The 20841-nt window shown below is 37.9% G+C and overlaps 2 protein-coding genes and 1 long non-coding RNA gene across 5 annotated transcripts in view; 1 reads left to right on the forward strand and 2 right to left on the reverse strand.

The window, feature by feature from the left end:
* The window catches only part of LOC146470852 (fibroblast growth factor receptor 2-like), a 38556-nt gene extending 37425 nt beyond the window's left edge, over nucleotides 1–1131 (reverse strand). The window contains exon 1 of the mRNA XM_085121593.1: nucleotides 910–1131. Within this exon, the coding sequence (XP_084977719.1) occupies nucleotides 910–1006 (97 nt within the window). The 5' untranslated portion in view covers nucleotides 1007–1131. The remainder of the gene's footprint in view (nucleotides 1–909) is intronic.
* Nucleotides 1132–1721: 590 nt separating this feature from the next.
* Nucleotides 1722–20841, forward strand: part of LOC146470853 (uncharacterized) — an 80312-nt gene continuing 61192 nt past the window's right edge. Inside the window, exon 1 of the long non-coding RNA XR_014866948.1 lies at nucleotides 1722–2245. This is a non-coding gene — a long non-coding RNA (uncharacterized LOC146470853). The remainder of the gene's footprint in view (nucleotides 2246–20841) is intronic.
* The window catches only part of LOC146470854 (fibroblast growth factor receptor 4-like), a 154105-nt gene continuing 136088 nt past the window's right edge, over nucleotides 2825–20841 (reverse strand). For 2 of the 3 annotated variants that reach the window (XM_085121533.1, XM_085121532.1), the window contains 14 exons: nucleotides 20248–20565; nucleotides 19048–19329; nucleotides 14369–14497; nucleotides 14211–14226; nucleotides 13697–13736; nucleotides 12723–13041; nucleotides 11781–11891; nucleotides 11145–11335; nucleotides 10275–10397; nucleotides 7577–7647; nucleotides 7069–7109; nucleotides 5035–5131; nucleotides 4776–4875; nucleotides 2825–4160 (listed from right to left, as the gene is read on the reverse strand). In XM_085121533.1, the coding sequence (XP_084977659.1) occupies nucleotides 4095–4160; nucleotides 4776–4875; nucleotides 5035–5131; nucleotides 7069–7109; nucleotides 7577–7647; nucleotides 10275–10397; nucleotides 11145–11335; nucleotides 11781–11891; nucleotides 12723–13041; nucleotides 13697–13736; nucleotides 14211–14226; nucleotides 14369–14497; nucleotides 19048–19329; nucleotides 20248–20565 (1904 nt within the window). In that variant the 3' untranslated portion in view covers nucleotides 2825–4094. The remainder of the gene's footprint in view (nucleotides 4161–4775; nucleotides 4876–5034; nucleotides 5132–7068; nucleotides 7110–7576; nucleotides 7648–10274; nucleotides 10398–11144; nucleotides 11336–11780; nucleotides 11892–12722; nucleotides 13042–13696; nucleotides 13737–14210; nucleotides 14227–14368; nucleotides 14498–19047; nucleotides 19330–20247; nucleotides 20566–20841) is intronic. The other variant, XM_085121537.1, reaches the window with a different exon arrangement.

The following is a 20841-nucleotide window of genomic DNA, read 5'->3' on the forward strand; positions in this document are numbered from 1 at the left end:
TCCACTTGAGTTTTGAACATTTTTTGACGTCATTTTATGGTCTATAAGAGTATAGACCATAGAAAACTGCCGTCGATTTGTTAATTTACGAGGCTGTTAATGACAATAACAATAACATCAGGTAACTGTCTGGCAATAACGTTGCGTTGAGAATACGGTCGGGCGAATTTCATTTCGACCTGTCTGATAATTTTCATTTGATTTGTAGATGTAGACCACAGAATCGTTTGGAAAACGAAGAGGCTTAACATTAGTGGTCAAAACAGCTGTATTCAAATTAATCATATAATCCTCGTTTACATACGCATCACTTCCGAAACGCGTGAGAGTTTGCATACCCTGTATCCTGCAAATTAAACAATTCCCATCTAGCAATGCAAACCGCGTCTTAGATGCCATCACGAAGCCGGAAGTAAGAAAAAAAAAAAAGGAATAGGAGCTTCCCCGACTTCTTGTCTTTTAGTGTAGTCTACCCCAATCATTGTCGGTTTCTTTAAGTGTAATCAAGTAAATGGATGACTTATGAAATGATAACTTAAGTAATGAAATGTGCGAAGTGTCAGGTGTACGTGTTAGTGTGGTTCAGCTAGCGTAACGTGATTCTTCCTTCTTCGAAGAGAAGTCCACACTGCTTTTAGTATGATTGCCTCGAGTTCACTAATGCATGTCTATAACCAGAGCTCCATTCACACCAACAAAACATGTTTTCTCAAACCAGGTTTAACAAAATGAAAATTGGCAACAGAAATTAAAGCTGAACCATTGGCTTTGACTAAAGCTGTGGTCGACAAAAATCCGAAAGCAACTTTAGGAAGGAAAAAATTAAACTGGGTTTAACTAAACAGCTTTTGTAAAAACGTGTTTAAGCCTTGGTGTGAATGGTGCATAGGCTTCAATTGCTAGTCTTACCTGCCTTGTGAAGAAAACTTAAATAACCAAGAACGACGAAGATCGCGTAGATGGTACGTTTACGCATGTTGATAAGATTAGCGGCTTCACGATACATTGGAATTTTGAAGGCAATTTACATTTGAACAAAGGGCTAATATAAGGTCAAGAAGGAAAAAGATATTCATAGACTTCAACGTGAGTAAGTGACGTCACGCCGCATGAGTGTTTCGAACAATGAAAACAAAAATATTAGTTCAAACACCCACCTTCCACACGTCCTCACTAGTGTGTTTTCTGGAATCTCCATTTTTATCTAGCCTCTCCGCAAAAATTAAGAGACCGGCCTGAGACATGAAGTAATTGTTAAGAGTAGTTTCACAGAATATATCCATTTTCACGATGATAATTCATAAAAATAGTTATTTCAGTTCCAATGTCGTCTTATGCGACAATATGGCGGCCATTTTAGTCACTATAGGTACTATACCTGTGACCGTATCATAATAGGAAATAATAGAGAGACCGACCTGAAACATCGAGAGATGGGGTAATGTTAAAGAGTAATTTCAGAGGATATGTCGATTTTTATGTCGATAATTGCATAAAAATTGTTATTTGATTCCAAATGTCGCATTACATGACTTGATGGCGGCCACTTTTCTCAGTAGGTGTCATAGTAACCTTTTACTAAAACGAAAGACTTCTGCATAGGGCGGGACAAGTATATCAAGAGACGGGATACCGATAAGAAGAATATTCAGTTTAAGGGAAAACGATTTTTTGGGGGGGAACCGCTTAGGAGTCAGTAAGGTAGACATTTTGCTTTTGATTTCGTGTTCATATACTAATTACTAAGTTCAGCTAAAATTGTGTGCACATTTTTGTTAATAAACGGCCGTTGTGCGCAGTTTTTATTTTTGGTGCATGTACTGATGAAAGATATGCTTCATAGAGGCTAACAAATAAAACAGTGTTTAAAATGTTACACGAAACGAATTGGTAGTCTTCTTCTAAAAGGTGAACTTGCAGCAGATGAATTGGCAGTGAATTAGCAGCTTGACGTATGTTACATATGTTACTGTGTAAAGGAGTGCGGCAACTTTAAACGAACCAATTGTGCTGCGGCAACACATTACAAGTTTTTGACCTGTTTTCAAAACCACAGAACACATTGCCGCATCAAAATGTTGCGTTAAAATTTACACACGCGAAATGTCGCGTTAAAATCGTCGTACAAAGTTGTCGCGTATAACTTGTGCATACTTTTTTTTTTCTCCAGAGGCAGAGTGGTCGATCTTTGTACGATTTGTAAGATATCGGGGATCCCTCAGTCTGTTTACTATCTGTGCTCGAGGTATGAGGTATTTAGAAATAACAAAATTATACCCTTTTGCAGTTACCCTTCTTTTAAGTTAGAAGCGGAGATCCTTGTCGGCTTTTTTCAATCAAAAGAGAGCGTACCAAATGCTGATAACAACTAACTAATCACATGCCATCTTTTGACCATGCGCCAGTCGTGTTTTGGATTAGGTCAACGGTTTCAAAAAATATTAGAATCAGAAAAAAAATTCTCACATCAACATTTTTAAATTTAAGGTCCTTCTTAAACAGCTTTTATTTCATTGACACCTAAAATAACCAGTACTCTATACAATAAAAAATCTCCGCCTACAGTAATTTGCTTTTTATAGTCTGTCGCAAAGTGAGAGTGATTCCTCAATAAAAGTCAGCAAACGTCTTAAAAATATGACATTTTGAAAACGTATGTACAGAGACTGAACGCTGTATACTGAATATAAAATTTTTACTAAAATACATTGTGGATGGCTTAGTCAGCCCAAATCTCCTTTATCTAAAGTATTTGTCAGAAATAGATGTTTATTGTTATTTTAATGCTAGTAAACATTTAGTACAAATTAAGTACGCTTCACTCTCTTGCTCATAACTTTGTATTTTCACTAAATCACTTGTCATATTTAGCTGCGTGACATCCAGCTACAATCCTGGCGAACAGGTTCGGGACACTTGGACTTTTTCTTTTTACTTAAAGACATGAAGGAGTGGACAGCACAAAAAAGGTGACGGCAACTTGGATTTTTGTGACCAGCGTGGCAAGTGATTCCTAACGTATTTTAAAACAAAATGTCATTAAGATTATCTTCCCGTCGTTGTGTCCAAGTCGTCGGTTTAAACAGAAGGATAAGGAGGTCAGTTTATGAAGAAACTGCGGCGCTATGTCGGTGGGGAGTAGAAAAGAATGTTTGGTTTATCAACAGAGTTGAAAAGTGAGGGTAAATTGGCCACCGTAAAGAGATTCGTGCTGACGTTTCAAGCGTTAGTCATTCACTCTAACGAAGGGCTAACCCTCGAAACGTTAGCACTGTAGATTGTGCGGAAATGCAAACTTGTTAGCTGTCACGTTGTTCACACTAGCACATTTTGCCGTCTCCTTTCCTCTACTCTTTTGTTGCACTTGCTTGTTGTAGGCTTGGTCAGCGCTACAGTTCAGTGATCCCTAGCACTGACCAATAGGATGACAGCTCTGGCACAGAAATGGTCGAGGTAGAAAGTGCCGACAGGCCTGCGAACAGCCTTCCCTCCCTATTTTCCTCTCGTAATTGTCCCGCCCGTCCTGGTTCCTTTTTTCGCCACCACGTTTCGCAATTTGTCCAATGAATTTGCGTTAATTACGGATTGTTTCACAATATACTTCTGTATACTCCTCATTGAGGTAGTAATGAGAATTTCTGTACATATGGCTCCTGCCTGACGTTTTGACTTTGAGCACTTTCAAGCATGAAATCCTGAGTGCATAATTAAGGCTAAGTAAAGCAAACCAGGCTATTATTAATTTACAATTAAAGTATTGATGATGACCGAATACTGTGATACTCTAGTAGCATTTAGAGATTAGCTATCTACACCTTTACGCCACTTTTATGCATAAAAATCCGGGCCACGGTTGTTCAAAGAGCGGATAGCTCTATCCAGTGCATATATCGCTATCCAGTAGATAAAACTGTACTCCAACCAATACATTTTATCCATTAGATAGCGACTTATCCGCTAAATAATGTTATCCGCTCCTTGAACAACTGGGGCCAGATTTTTATCAATCATTTCCGAACTGTAATGGTGTCAACATTTTTTTAATGACGTTTTACTGTAGTATCTACTGCTTAACCATTGCCAGGGAATGCTTCCTAAAACATGAAATCTTCGACATTCTCGTAGAGTTTCTTGTCATAGTCCTTCCTTTTGATGAGTCTCTGTGAGCGGTAAGAGAACACAAGTTATAAATCAAGGTTTCTTAGTAAGTGTATGGCGCATGGCGGGACAACATTGACCAATATGATAAGAGAAAAAAAAAGAGTATTTGTGACATGTGTCCAAGTGTACAGCTATTTCAGTTAACCTTGTCGGTTCAAAGCATAAAGCTAAAAGACAAGACCGAAAGTTTACGTGGGATTTATATGAATAAATTCATCAAAATCAGTCATACCTGGAGAAAACAATAGGTTGTAATAAGCAGTACAATGACCTGCACGTGCAGGGATGATTTTGATGAAATTATTCATAAAAAAATAATCCCACAAAACATTGCGGTCTTGTCTTTTAGCTTGATTTTAATCCGACAACGTTAATTGAAATAGCTGTATACGTATGTGTAAATTTGAACAAGACGCTTGTGTAAGAATAAGACCGTAACAAACTGAATACTGCAGAATGTTTGTCAAGTAAAATACAATTCTGATCATTTATTACGTAATCTATTGGCCAGCTCCCACGAGTCTCCCACAAGCTGGGCCGCACCAGTGGAGAATAGTGGCTCCCTCTCTGTTTATTTAAATTTTGTTTATTTGTTTAGGTTTGTGTTAATTTACCTTGTGCTGGTTTTCCATTCGTTTTAACTCGCTTCTTAGACCTTCAAACGTTGGGCGATCATCGGCATCTTCTTGCCAGCAATTTAACATTACCTGGTATCTAGACATTAAGAAAAATTAATAAAACAAAATTGCAGACAGACAAAACAAATTAAAACAAAAACACCACCAACAACAAAACAAAAGAGAAGTAAAAAGAGTTTTGTTCCCTGCGCTGTTGAAGACAAAGTGAGGAAGTACCACTCAGTTTAAAACTTACAGGGCGTCATCTAAGTGATTCGGTTTCGGCATCCGGTAGCCCTGCACCAGCAATTCGGCCAACTTCCGGGCATCTTTTCGTGGATAAGGTGATCCACCTAAATGCACACATAACAACAATTTACAAATTTAGTCGAGTTCTTAATTGAATAACATTCTTTTTCTTAGGATAAGAATTCGTTTGCAAGAATTTATAACATCTGATGTTTCACAAATACTCTACTCAGGTTTGCTATTTATCAAATTATAAACAGCTTAAAATGATATAACTTCACCGGGCATAACTTTAGGTTTGCAGGCGAATTTTATCACTAAGTTGCTTTTCGTTACCAACAATATTTGTCGCTGAGATAGTTAAGGTTACCCGGTACCATCAGAGGTGTCTTCAGAGGTGTCTCGCGTCCAAGCGATGTAGCGCGTCCGGTTTAAACTGTAGATACCTGAACCCTTATATCAAATTAAAGCTTATAGAGCTAGCTATCCAACTAAACCAACAATTTTTAAATAAAATGAATTGCCAAATTTTTAGCGCTGATTTTTCGAATAAAATTTTTTCACTTGGAGGAGCCACTTCAAAGCGCTAAAACGCAAAGGGAATTTATTCCTTTGCCTTCAAATTTGGACAGCAGCTAGTTTAACATATGAACAACAAAAACGTGTCTGCGAATTTTTTATTTCGAAATATTTTTTCTCCAAGAGCGATTTTTGTGTGATAACTCCACATTTTTTAAAACCAATTTCGAAAATGTTCTGTAACTTTTCACTGGAATTGAATATGCCGAAACGCAGATACGTTTTTTTAGCGCTTTGGGTCCGGAAACTGAGGAGCAAATTAAATTAGCGAAAAACAAAATTCGCTTTGACTTGTAACTTTGGAAAGGTGAATCGGACGCTCGCATTTAGAGGACGTGAAAAATTCAACGATTCATTTTATTTCAAAATTTTTGGTATAGTTTGATAGCCAGCTCTATAAGCTTTAAGAGCGGATGTCTGTAAATATCAACCAGAGGTGTGCAATAGCGAAAAATTCAAAATTCTCAAAAAAATTCACAACATAGCCCACGGTAAACTATTGCAAGAAATATATGTTTTGCTTCAATCCGATAATTATTTTTGATGTGAGGCTATGATCTTGAATTCACCGCTCCTGAACCGGGTTTTCAGTGTCTGACACCACATGTTGCGAAGACCTTGTTTTAAAAATCAAACCAGTTTTGTTCCAAACAAAAAACATCCAGTCTGATAAAGTACATAATTATGGACATCATGAATGGTATGTTACTCATCTGAAGTGAAACTTAAATATTTAGGAGATTTTTCAATATTTACAATTTTTTAAGCGATTTCTCGTGATGCCAAATTGACAAATTTGCGAGGCTAAAATCATCAACTGGTACATGGCATTGAGGATAAAAATTTACACCACGTGAAAGAGCATCATTTCTTCTTATAAAATCCGCTCTCAAAACTATGGGCAACACAGAAGGAAATTTTTGAGGCCGCGAATTACAAGTAGTACTTTAGTGAAATTTGAGCTCTTCGCTATTGCACACCTCTGGTTGATATTTACAGACATCCGCTCTTAATTTGATATAGGGGTTTGGGTATCTACAGTTTAAACCGGACAAGCTACACTGCTAGCTTGGACCCGAGACACCTCTGAAGATCCCGGGTAACCTTAAGGTTCTGGAAACCAAATAAACGATATTTAATATGACGAATTAAGTGGGGAACGTAAGCATCCGAGGGTAAAATGCATGGGGCCCTTTTTTGAAAGCCAAGATTAAGCCTTTTTGCCTACAGTTGCCAAAGCTTTTATCCGTAGAATTAGACTTAAACCAGTGCGATTACTGCCTTATACCCCAAACTGTTTTGTTGTTAACCCTTCTACCCAAAATATTTTCCAAGTCATCTTTTTACCCTAAAAAGCTTTAAAACGTCTCACTGATAATTTAGTTATGAATGCGATGAAACTCGAAATACTTGAAATACTGAGAACAAAAGGTTATCGCATTAAAGAGCACCTCAGACTTACCTATGGTAAAGATCTCGTAAAGTACAACTCCGAAACTCCAGCTGTGTTAAAGAAGATCGTTGTGAGTACAGTATATCGATATAAAACTCCAAGTCAGAGACAAGGTTTTAGCCATTGACATAGAAAAAACATTGTTGTTGAATGAAAGCAACAAAAGACTTACAGATAAAAGAGATGGACTACACATTTGCTTAAATTTTAACCCTATATTAATGAAATACAGACTATCGGAAAATAATACTGAAAAGGAAGAGATGCTACGTTTAACGCGTTCCAAACTAAAATGTGTACTTCTGTCATGATAGTGTACCACTTTCCTACATGAATGTAGTTTAAAACATGAAGTTAAAGTAGCATGAAGCACATTTTTTCGCAAACAGTTTTTGTCCTTTCAACAAGATTTTCAAGAAACACTTAAATTATTTAATCTTTTTTTTTTTTGCAAATTAAACAAAAGTAAAAGAATCGTGGGCCCAAACATATTTAAAGAACCTTTAGCCCTACTTACACATCACTCTTTGTAGTATAGCGTCCGTACATGAGTGCTTCATAAGCAGTCCATTTCACCGGGATTCGTCCCTAAGTTGGCATAGATATATCAAAAACATTAATGTAAGTGATAGCTAACGCATTAATAGCGTCTTGCCCTAACTTTTAGTGATCTTTCAATACGACAGAAATATATCATTTTTTTTTTTGCACTTTCACCCCATCCAATGCTTCCTTGGAAAACAAGCATCCTCTAGTGCTACACTGAAGCCTGGTATGTATCTCTATCCATAAGAATGAGAATGTATTGAAGATAAAAGCCAGAAATTTCTGTTCCTAAAGTACGGACTGTATTTGAAAACATCATTTGCTGCTACTGCTCCTGCTTCTAGGTTTAATGATTTATTTATTACAGGGGCGTAGCCAGGATTTCTTGGAGGGGGGGTTCCAAATTGGTTCGAACGAAAACGGTTGGTCTAAAATCCTTACATTACGTACGTAGAACACTTTGGCGTTTACGCTACGCAAACAGAAGACGCCTTGGTTGCCGTTCAGCGAACATGTTTATCACTTCTTCGATATTTATGTCTCGGTGGTAATTGATGTTCATCAACGCCAGCCCAGACTCTCGCTCGCTTGAAATGGTCAACCTCAGCTATGTTTTTAACCTTCTTCGTGTACTGAATGAGCGCTCACATTCAGCTGACGTTATCGGCAATGTGCACAAAATGCGGATCAAGGTGTGGATGTTAGGAAAGAACTTTCGATGAACTGCACTGGTGGGAAGGTCGGCATCCTCAGTGCTACACCACTTTCTCTTCCATCGCAGGGGCTCAACATCAACCACATGAGGAGAAGGAAGGTCGTTCTCATAAAACTCCAGCGCTGCTTCAATGTCAGGATTTCTGTCTCGCCGAGGGCTACCAGCTCAGGAAGAAGATTAAAGAGACTGGACAAGACAGCATCATTAGTAGGATTGAAGTATGTTTTCATCTCTGATTGTAGATGGTCTAGAAGGGAAATAGCAACTGCCCTCTTATAGTAATCAGCTGGTGTCTGGGCTGGTACATTGTCGCGATGCTGCTGCTGATTGGTCCGGCGTGGGATGGAAGGCACAACACCTACATTTTCCGCGGTAGTGACCGCCAGATCGAACCAATCGGTCCAGATGTCTTCGATGTTGTCTCGGATGTCCTGGAGATCGTCCGTGACATTATTACTGTTAGTGTATGCCTCGTAGACATCTAGATCTCTCTTCTGAAGTTTTACACTCAAGGTTTTAAGGACAGGAATCCCAGCTCTGCTCATGTCTCCGAAAATGCAAGTGAAACGCAAATATATACCACAATGACGTTCACTGTACTTATTGTAAGCATAGAACAAAACGCAGAATTTCAGGAATCGAGAGTCCATTATACTCTGCTGGGATAAAATCACTGTTAAAAATAGGAGGGGGGAGGGGGGGGGGGGTTCTTGGACGCGAGAGGGGGGGGGGGTTCCGGAACCCCTGGAACCCTCCCCTTGCTACGCCCCTGTATTATATAACGACCAAAATAATACATTATACGGTGTACCAATTTACTACAGTGTTTCACGGTTTGATAATAACTTTTGCAACATTTAACAGTGATTGGACGAGGTTGGGCAAAATATTGTGATTTGTCAGTGGCGAGCAGATCAATTATTTGCCAAAGCCAAAGGCAGAGGCAAATAAGTGATCTGCGAGACACTGACAAATTACAATACTTTGCGATAACCCAGTTAAAATAATCGTTTTATCATTCGATCACTGAGTTTGCTTTTCATAACTTTGATCAACTAAAGATGTCAAATCACCCTCTGGCAGCTCAGGGTTGCTTTTGTAGTTGTTGTTCTTCATTTTGACTTCCACTCCTTAATAATAATAATAATAATAATAATAATAATAATAATAATAATAATAATAATAATAATAATAATGATGATAATAATCAGGCAAGTAAAAACTAGCTATATTATGTTCCGACGTTTCGGCGACGTCATGACGCCATTCTCAAGGAATGAATAATATAAGCGAGTTTAACGGAGTAAGATATTAGATTAGCATAATGGAGTAATCTAAATAAATACTTTTGCGCGGATCGAATCTGTTTGTACATTCAAGCGTGGTCTTAATTGTTCATGTTCATGTTCATTCGTGGTCTTAATTGTTCATTGTTTATTGGTCTTAAATGTACAGCATTTCGTTAATCAAATTTGTTTCTCATTTTTTCAGTACTTTGAAACAGCTAAGGAGGTCTTCAGGCACTGCGCTCGCGTGATCGTTATCATAATATTTCCGCACAGAGGATTAAGTGCTATTGTCGCCCTGGTTGTGAGTTAATTATTATTATAAAACATTAATAATAATAATAATAATAATAATAATAATAATAATAATAATAATAATAATTAATAATAATAATAATAATAATAATAATAATAATAATAATCTTTATTAAGGAAATTTTTTTACAAAATGTGGTTTTCGAAAAGGACCTCAAAGGTTAAGACTAGAATGTATCCTTAAAATCAAAAGAAAACAAAGAAAGATATATAAATAAATACATTTCACTGATATTTACTCGCAGTTAAAAAAAATCGTCCTTTAGTACATTTTACAGAGCTGGTAGCCCGAAAGCGTAAGTTCCCGTTGTATAAGGGATCGTGAATTATCATTAAGTAAAAGCAGCACAAACCTTTGTTTTTCTTTCGTAAATATTTTCCTGTTGCACATCCCTTGCCATTCCAAAGCCTGTCACTTTACACGTTTCTCCTTCTCCAACCAACACATTACGAGCAGCAAGATCTCGGTGGATGATCTAAAAAAGTTAATTACCTTATTTTAGTCTAGAAAGGAGCTTCCTTGACTTGATGGTAAGTCGAAAATTATTGAAAACGCTATAATTTAAAATTGGGAATGACGTCACAAGGTCTTAAATCCGCCATCTTGAAATCTGCTGCCCTGTATTTGTTGGGGAATTATCTAGGTTAAACCATCTAAAGTAACATGTTAATTCGGGCTGTTTTCCGTCAGGTAAATTTAACAATAATTAAGAGGAAGAGACTACTATGAAAATTTTTTTCAATCTATTTTCGTTTGCGTTGCTATTTTAATGTCGACATCTTATTGGTCAGTTAGAGTGACGTAATTTAATTTTAAAGTCAATGGCGGATTATAATTTTCCAAAATAGCATGGCGCGAACTAAAAAAAGATTGAAAATAATTATCATGGGGCACAGGGATTCGCTCTCTTACCTTATAGTCTCTTGTTAAGAGGAAATAAAAATCGAGAATTGGAAATAAATAGGTAAATGGCTACGTATATAAGGAATGCAAAGTCCAGTCCTATGACAGACACAAGGCAGTGAGATTAATATTAAGTAGACAAAATAAAAGCAAACGAAAAAGCAAAAAATGAAACCATTAAACAAAATTTCGATTGTGGGAAACTTTCATAGCCTGGTGATTGCCTTTACATAAGTTTGATGATTCTCTCATTCGAAGTCATTGAGGCACTTTGGATCTGTTATGATTAGAAATTGGTCTTTTTGATAAGCCAACTTACATTTCTTGAAGACAAATAACTCATCCCATCAGCTACTTGCCAGGAGAACTTCATTAATTGCAGCGAAGTGAGACTTGTTTGCGGCTTAACATCCGGGTCTTTATAGTAGGTATTATTTAATCCACGGCTCTTTCTCAGGTAACCCAGGAGATCGCCATACGGGACATATTCAACGATAACAAGTATAGGATCTAAGACGTTAAGTATATCATGGAAATGAAAAAGGATTTTATAATAATATTTCCACAATTGCGTTTAGGACGAATTCGTTTAGGAATAACACAACATGCGAACCAAAAAATTTCCAAAAGAACAGAAATTCTGAAAACAGCATAATCTTGAAACAGGATGTACACTTGACGGCCGAAATACCTTAGCTCGCAGTGTAAACCAAAAGTCTAGGAGTCTCCATCAGACGCTAGCAGGTGCATCTATTAAAGCTATTAGAATCCACTTCTGTTGTTGTTATGGACATATGATTTCGATTTTAGCCGTTGTGGAAAGATGAGGCCAACAGTCTTTTCTTGAGAAAACACAAACAACGTTGCCACTGGACTAGATATTGGAGGCTGGTGGAGAGGGTCTCACGTTTTTATACTTAGAAAACAAACGTTTAAAATAACTTATTATTTTTACCCGATTCAGTGACGCATCCAAGCAGTTTAATGACGTGTGGATGAGGCTTAAGCGTCTTCATCACTTCAAGTTCTGATAACAAGTCCTTCTTGTCTGTCTCTCGAGCTTTAGCTACAAGTTTCAGGACAAATTTGTGACATGAATTTTCTCAAACTCATTAATAATTTAACAAGATAAAACAAAGAAAATAACCACCGTGACCGTGGTTTGGATATGTGATCCTAATTGCAATAAAAAATATTGCCAACTTTAGCCTTAAATTTCTCCAAGAATCATTGCTCATTTGAGAAGCCATATCAAACACTCGAAAGTGTGTTTCATCAATATATCAAATACGAGGATACATCAGATATTCAAACACTGAGAAGTAGGTTCAAAACACGAGGCGTAGCCGAGTTTTTTTAAACGACTTTGAGGTGTTTGGATATCTGATGAAACACACTTTCGAGTGTTTGATATGGCTTCTCAAATGATCAATGATTCTTGGAGAAATTCAAGGCTAAAGTTGGCAAAATTTTATGGTAATTAGGATCACGTATCCAAACCACGGTCACGGTAGTGATTTTCTTTGTTTTCTCTTGATGAATTATTAATGAGTTTGAGAAATAATAATAATAATAATAATAATAATAATCTTTATCAAGTAAATCATTTTCACTAATAAGTGATTTACAAAAAAGTCCTTGAAAATAAAAAAAAGGACAAAAAAAAAAAAGAAAATTAAAGACTAATATAATAGATTAATCTTACATCAAAGATTATAGAAACAATGTCTTTGTCCATTCTCGGTTGAATGATCTTTTGTCCTTTTCATCTTAATATAACATCAATTTTATCTTAAAGAAAAATCATAAAAAACTCTAAATCAAAATTTACCTGTATAACGCTATTTGCATCCTATGCGAGATATAGATGACGTGCTGTTACAGTGTAATGTATTACCTTTCAGCATTTTTACAGCCACTGTTATAGTTCCTTCCCTCCCTTGCAGCTCTGAAGTCTTTCCCTGAGCGACTTGCCCAAACGCACCTTGTCCAATCACCTTTTCAATAACCACACTTTCCCTTGAAACTTCCAAAGTTCGAGTGGCTGGATGCAGCGGTGCATATTCATTTATCTCCAAGTAAGGCGATGTCTCGGTTGCCTCCGCTCCTTCAGGTCTTCCTTGGGAATCTGTGACTTCCCTCAATTCCATGTAATGTCTAGGGGCAGGAACGTTAGCGTTGTCGGCATCGTTCCTTTCAGTTTCAATGCCCACGTTCTGCGATATCGATGGAGGTAGTGTATCAGTGAAGCTGGTTTGATTTTTGAAAGGTTGCTATTACTTAATTAAAAATAAACTCACAAGAAGGGAAGGAAACACCACCAGTGAAAACGTCATCGTCCTCGTCAAAGTTTAGCCATCGACGAACATTCAAATTAAAGGTTGAAATTAATTTTCAATGCTTAATTAGAGTGCTTACTTTACAACCCAAAATTTCACGACCAGCACCTGAACGGGGCTCTATTCCTGTACGGAAAGCTCTAGAATAAGATAACCGACTCTAAAATAAAAACCAGAGACAAGACATTCTAAAGCGACATAGACACCAGCGAATACAAGGATTAAAGCCACTTTAAAGTAACACAATGAAACCACACGTATCTCATTAAAACTGTCACCAAAAATGCCACGTTTACAAAATGCTCTCCAGAGAGGAAATTTTTGAAAACGCCGTTCCGTGTTCTCATGATATCTTTTGACACCACTATAGGTTGTATTTAACGGCCATCGTTTTCGAGTCAGTTTTCGGTTCCGTTTTCATCGGATACTTGTGGAAGGCAGTCAAAACGAGACAAAAAAAAATTGGTGACCTAAGTTTATCATTGAGACGATATTTTTGATGCATGATATCTTAGGTACAGAGAAAGCTTACAAAATGAGATTCTTGAATCCCTTCTGGCTTTTGGTCTTGTCTGAAAGGAAAACATAATCAAGCCACTTTGTAACCATTTTCCTTAACTCTACTTCAAATTTCAGCCACGTAACTCACTTGTACAAACTATTTTAAACACCAATTCAAACAGAAGCCGCGTATTAGTTTCTAAAGATCTCTACGGTTGTTATCAATCCAAGATACTTTAAAGTATCTTCTAATGTTTTAAATGTTAAAACATTAGAAGCGCAGACCATTCCCAAGAAATATACCACTCATCATTTTTAATGTTCACGTGTACCAAGGAGGAAGAACAATTTCATTTACTTGAGGGTTTGTAGCCGAGACTTTAAGGGTCTGCAAGTCAGGCCCTTAAACTACTTTTTCCTTAAAAGACTTGTATTGTAAAGCAGTAACAATGAAATATTGAAAAGAGTGCGAAGATTCTAAGAAAAATTAAGATTTGTGACCGAAAGAAATAGTATAATCCAAGAGATCAACTATGATCACTTACCGATCATTTCTTTTATCTGGGAGGTAAAACAAATAAAGATCAGTTATAACGTAATTGAGTTCGTTACGCACATACAAATGCAATAATTTAAAACCTATGATAAGTTACTGCATTAAATGATTCACTACAGATAAATGTTTTTGTTCCAATACACTTACGTCTCCGATGCTGTATAATAAAGTAAACTATAAAAGAAATGAACATCAATGCCAAGACTGCAATGACTGGGCCATAGATGACATCTTTATTGACCTTTGCTGGTTCAGAGGGAGCAGATGTTGAGAAACCTGCATTTGGGAGAAAAAAGGGAGAAGAAACATTCATTGATCTTCTTGGTTGTACGTGTCACCAACGAGAGAAAATATTTATAACAAGGAACAGCTACAAGTAAAGTTATGTGAAGGGCACCGTTACCGTGCGAGCAAAGGCCCCTCGATTTTCCTAGATAAGTCGACTTTTCTAGAAAGATCGAAGGGCCTCTGTTTGCAGGGTAGGGCACCGTATACACTGATGTTCTCATGAGACTGTCCGGTCTGTAGTTATGGAACGATCTATTGTTCATCGATGGACGCGTGGGTCTAGTTAACACACACCAGCTAGAGACGAAAAAGCATACAGCTTAAATTCGTTTAAAGAAAAAGTGTCACAGAGTTTTGATACCATTTCAAAATCCACAACTCTTTTATCTTTTAACAAAAACCTAAAAGTATTGGCCCAGTTTGCAATGGATTGCAGGAGAAAGGGAATATCGGATACAAGCTGCCGAGATTAGAAATGGAATCGGATCACACAAAAAGAGGGTACCCTGGAAACGACGCGAAGACAGCGCTAAATCGTTTGTGTCTACTACTGGAGGTGTGGGAATGAAGATTCAATGGTGCAAGCTCTGTGGTCACAGTCATCCGATTTAGCACTGCGACGTATTTAAAGGAAGACCAGTACAGAGACGATGGAAACTGCTAAGCGCCTAGGTCTCTGCTATAGATGTCTGCGTCACGATCATCTTGGAAACACGTGTCTTAGTAACAGACAGTGCAAAATCGATGGTTGCAAGGATACTCTCATCCCCGACTACTTCATTTAGAAAGAGCTCCTTTGAGTTCCTTTGCAACGAGAATTACAACGCGGAGGTTCAGACGGAACAAGTCCTTAACCACCAGTGGAAAAAACAACGAAACAAAAACAGCCTCTCAGAAAAGCAGAGAGGGTACCAGTAATGCTAATCAGACGCGTTTAAGCCAAGAAAGTGCAATTTCCCAGACCACGGCGGGGGAACCAAGTACACATACAGCCACAATGGAAACAGCACAGACGCGTGAAAAGGTTGTCGCGTTTCAGACGTTTCCGTTAATTCTGAAGAATGGAAACAAAAGAATCCTCGTGAACTGTCTACTTGACGAGGGAAGTGACACAACAAGAGGTCGAAAGGAACTAATCACCGTTAACGTCGCGGAAGATCAGAAAGTGAATTTTGTGTCAATGACATTTCAAGTCGAATGGCAGAGTATCGACGGCAAAGTGAATCGAAGATTTGTGAAGGAATGAAAGCCATCAACTGGGTGAACATAAAACACAAATGGTCACACCTTAACGTAAATACCTTTCCACAGCTTGCCCGAAGAGGAACCATCGATGTCGTTCTTGGAGCAGATAATCATGAACTGATGACCACGATAAAAGAATTTGCGGGAAAATGAAACCAACTGAGTGCGAGGCTCTGCCCGCTAGGATGGACTGCGATCGGACGGATAGACAAAGAAGACTTGGTGGGTGAGCACCACAACGCACTTATCAGAACCTTCCGCATTCAGCAGTCAGAGGAAACTTCTGCCTTACAAGATGATGACTTAAACGACACACTCAGAAAGGTTTTGGACCTAGAGGACGTTAGAATCATATCTTCTAAACCACAGCTCTCTCTCCAGATGAGTAAGCAGCGTGAGAAATAAAAGGTTAGTGAATCAAGAGTATTTGATGGGAAACGCTATCAAGTCGCAGTTCCTTGAAAAGAAGAAAGACCCCGCCTGGTCAGCAACCGGCCACTAGCAGAAAGGCGACTACAACAAGTCAAGCGCAAACTGGCTAAGGACGGAAAGATAGCAACTGCTTATTAGCAAGTTATTGATGAGTATTTACAAAAGAACTACATTCCACGCATTCCATCCACTATGAGAAGGTCCGAAGCTGAATGGCTGTTACCTCACTTTCCAGTTATTTGACCAGACAGAGCTACAGCGAAGGTCAGGATCGTGTTTGATGCCTAGGCCAGATACCAAGGAAGAAGTCAACACGGAGACTTTACCAGGCCCCAAGTTACAAAGTAACCTCTTTGATATATTGGTAAGATTCAGGAAGCAGTTAGTGGCCCTCGCTGGTGACGTCAGTCACATGTATCATCAGTTGGTACTACAGCCTGTCGAACGACCTTTCCACAGATTCCTTTGGCGAAATCTCGACTCGAGTAGAGCCAGAAACGTAGAGTTTCATCGATTTGTATTTGGTGGATGCTACTGTCTGTTTTGTGCTCAGTACGTTTGGCAGCAACACGCACGTGACCACAAAGATCAGTATCCTTTAGCGGCGGAAGCAGTAAAAAAGAACTGCTATATGGATGACCTGATGCCATCCGTTACTGAAGAGTGTCAACGAAGTCAAGAAGATGAGGAAACAAATTGCTGAGTTAAGAGACAAGGCTGGATTCCATGTTCGAAAATGGATTTCACATCGACCTGAAGGAATCGAAGAAATTCCAGAACAAGAACGAGCCGCTGAAATAGATTAGAGGAAGGCGGAGTTTCTAGTAACGAAGACACGAGACGTTTTGTGGATCGCTAAAGAAGACAAGTTCTCGTTCCGGTATTTAGCCCCACCAGACGAGTTCATACGACGATCTTTGATCCCCTTAAGAGGGAAATTGTTGATGCAGGTAGCGTGGAAAGAAGCTGTAACGTGGGATGAAGTTCTACCGCCTTCCTTGGTGAAGAAATGGCAGACGTGGTTTGGAGAGTTATCCGATCTCGTAAGAATCAAGATTCCGCGGTGCCTGAAAGACTCCCAGAGCAAAGACTGACAGAGAATGACAGTTCACACGTTTATTGACGCGTCCAAGAAAACTTACGCAGCAGCGGTTTACGCCCGATACAAGTTTGAAGACGGATGCATTGGCACCCGTTTGATCACAGCAAGAACAACGTTTGCACCACTCAAAGCACTAAGTATTCCCCGTTTGGAGCCTATGGGACCAGTAATTGGTTTGCGATTAACCAGAAAAGTGTGTGAGGCTCTTGGAGTTCAATGAAACAAAGCAACCTGCTGGGTTGATAGCTGCAACGTCGGTTATTGACAAATTCGAAACGTTAAACCGTTCGTTGCACATCGAGGAGGAGATATACATGAAAGATCCAACCCACACCAATGGGGTTACGTTCCTAAAAAGTTAAAGGATATGACAGAAGCAGAGTACTTAAAAGTAAATTTGCCAATGTTAGTTCTAACTTGTGGTCGGTGGAAATTAAGCTTGGTGGAATTTCTAGTGTTATAAGAGTGGACATTTGTTGTAGGTATTAAAAATTATGGAAGATTGCTGGAACAGTTGATGGATTGTTATACAATTTAAATGCCAGTGAGCAGATTTTGAATCTAACAACATTTTAAAATTTTAAAATTTCAAGGATTTGCAGCAGAAATGGACCCATGCATTAAGTTCAAATAAAATTGTATCCTTTCTTTCCTGCTAGTGAACGCCAGGCTTCAGTGCACCCTATCCGGGACAATAATCACAGTAATTTTCTACTGGCTGAGATACATTATACATAGGAGGAAAATGTTCTTCTCACACATAAATGGTCTAGGTACACTCTTTATAATTTGTCCGCGATAATCCGACTTTTCAACTTAACCCACCTGGGATTTTAGTTTAAACTTTAACGCTCAAATTCCTATCAATATACAGAGTGGGTATTATGTCTGAAACTTAGAGCTTCGGCCCATAAGATTATATTTTGTGATGCAAATCTGTAATTTGATGAATCACGTTACTATATACATATATATGTACCTCTACCCAAAAGCTGAAACAACTGAAGTGACTTATGGGTGGTTTTTACTCTCTGTTTAAAGAAAATCAACCAGCCACACATCAAGCCGACTTGTTTTGTTTTTGTGTCTTGATTTTTAGTAGAAGTCAAATCACCATATCCAGACCTTTAGGCCAGAATATCGATACAACACTGCATTTCTTAAGGTGATAACCCATCACAAAGCCAATTGACAGTACTGGTGGAATGTATAGATTTCTAAAAATAAGGATTCTAAAGCCAAATCATCACCACACTCAAAAAGTCAGACAGTATCTTTAGTTATTAATAAATTAAAACATAAATTTGTTAACTTTTTCTACAACAATATTGAAATACATGTAACTTCTTGTCCAAAAATGTGTTAAATTAAATAGACAAAGCAGTTTCCTCAAATTCATGCTAACGAGCCGTAATCAAATGCTAATGATACATACATGTTTGGAATCAGATTTCAAGAGTCAAGATCAATGTGACTCAAGATGATACAATAATTAACAATCATAGGCAATGTTGCTGCTGATGATGAGGGTGATGGTGACAGTGATGAGGACAATGACGGTGGTGATATGGGTACAAAGTGACTTTGTTAAATCCATTGACACTGTCATTAATATATTTTTAACGTTTTTCATCACCGTCATCATTTCGTAAGGCAGCGTGAATGACCTAAAGCATATATGTTCCATTCTTTTATTCCTAAATAATCAAGAAGAACCGCTTGTTTAATTACCATGGAACTTTGGCAACCAATTACTTACGCTTAATCGACAGTTGTGCACTTGCAGGAGGTCCATCTCCCAACGAATTTGTTCCAATACATGAATACCACCCTGTATCCAACTGAGAAACTGCACTTTTTTGAAATATTATTGTTGTACATCCACTGCAACTTTCTCCTGGAATGTCGACACCTTTGAACTGCCACTTTTGCGCTGTGGTTGGTGGATTGCCAATTGTTTTACAAGAAAACGTAGCTGTTTCCCCCTCTCCCAGGGTGGTATTTTGAGGATGATCAGCGGGAAATTGAACAACTGGTCGATCTGAAAAGAAAATTCAAAGTATAGTTGAGAAGTACATGTAAAGACTGAGAGAAATAAGAGTAAAGGGGCGACGGGGAGCTTTAGGACAGTGCCTCTTCTTGCTACAGCGTAACTGCACACACGTTCTTCGCATCTCAGGTCCAAGAACCTCTAGTTTCTAAAGGAAGATGCCTAGTAATTCAAAGAGACCTGTACAGTACGCAGGAAAAGCAGATCCTACATGTAAAAAGGCCTGTTGAAATCCAAAAACACAGGGTAACCACACATTCATTTTTTAGAGATAATCAACCTTATATTTGGCGAAGATCTTCTTTTCCATGTTCATAAACTACCCAAAATCTGCTGTATTAGGGGTCACCTTCCAAAAGAACTAAACGAAAATGAATAGTGTGAAAGAAAAGAAAGCGTATGAAAGGAAACAAAAGAAGCAAAGAAAAGGAAAGGAAAGCAAGCGGTGAGAAAAGAAATGAGTGCAGTACATCGGAAGAAAGTACATAAAAAGAATAGGAAAGGAAAAACCAAAGACAAAAAAAGGCAGAAAAAGGAAAAGAAAAGACAGGAAACTGAAGAATAAGAAATAAAGATAAGTAAATGTCCAACATCAGCAAAAAACAAAAAAAAACAATAAAAGGTAAAAGAATAAAGGGAAAGGGCCTTGTTTAGCACAAATATTTAATAAAGTTCCAGAGTAAAGGAAAGAGAAAGGAATGAAATATTCCTAAGAAAATGGGAAGGAAAGGAAAGGAAAGGAAACAAGGAAAAGAAACAAAGGAAGGAAAAGACAAGAAAGTAAAACAAAACAGGATATGGGGGAAATACACCACCTTGTTGCCTCCTATATTATACTTATCAGCTGCTGTATGCACTATCACACATTAAACGAAACTGTGGACTAGTAAACAAGTGATTTGTACTTACATCTGACTTCAAGTTCTGTATTTTGTCTCACTTGTCCAGCTTCATTGTATGCAAAACAGGAAAAATTTCCATACTGTCTCCAAGTGATTTTAGCTATGTCAAGATAACTAAAGGTTTTGAACAGCTTAGAACCTTGGATTGTTTGAAGTGATCCTGATATATTGTAGGTTGGACTGTTGGTCAGATTCTTTCCATTCAACACCCACTGAATTTTGGCTGCTGGTTTGGCCTCAGCGACACATGAGTAGCTCACAGATGAATTTTCTTCCTTGACCTGCCTGGTTGTTGGTAAGGTTTGACCAGAAAATATTGGAGGTACTGTAAAAGCAAGGAATTGCACGTGCTTAGACTGTTGCATAAAAGAAAACTGAATAAATAAAACTAAATCAAATAAGTTTTCATTCGATGTAGTTAGCAACGAAATAATTTGACACTTTTTCAATATAATAACATTCAGTTTTTCGTGCCCATATAACCAATTTCACCCTAAATAGCGTAGTTACTAAAACAAGGAATGACCTAAAATGATCTAAAATGACCTAAAATGATCTAAAATTAATCTAAAATGACCTAAGATGATCTAAAATGATCAAA

This window comes from Pavona decussata, unplaced genomic scaffold (genome assembly GCF_977016875.1).
Source record: "Pavona decussata unplaced genomic scaffold, jaPavDecu1.1 SCAFFOLD_110, whole genome shotgun sequence".
Lineage (NCBI taxonomy): Eukaryota > Metazoa > Cnidaria > Anthozoa > Scleractinia > Agariciidae > Pavona > Pavona decussata.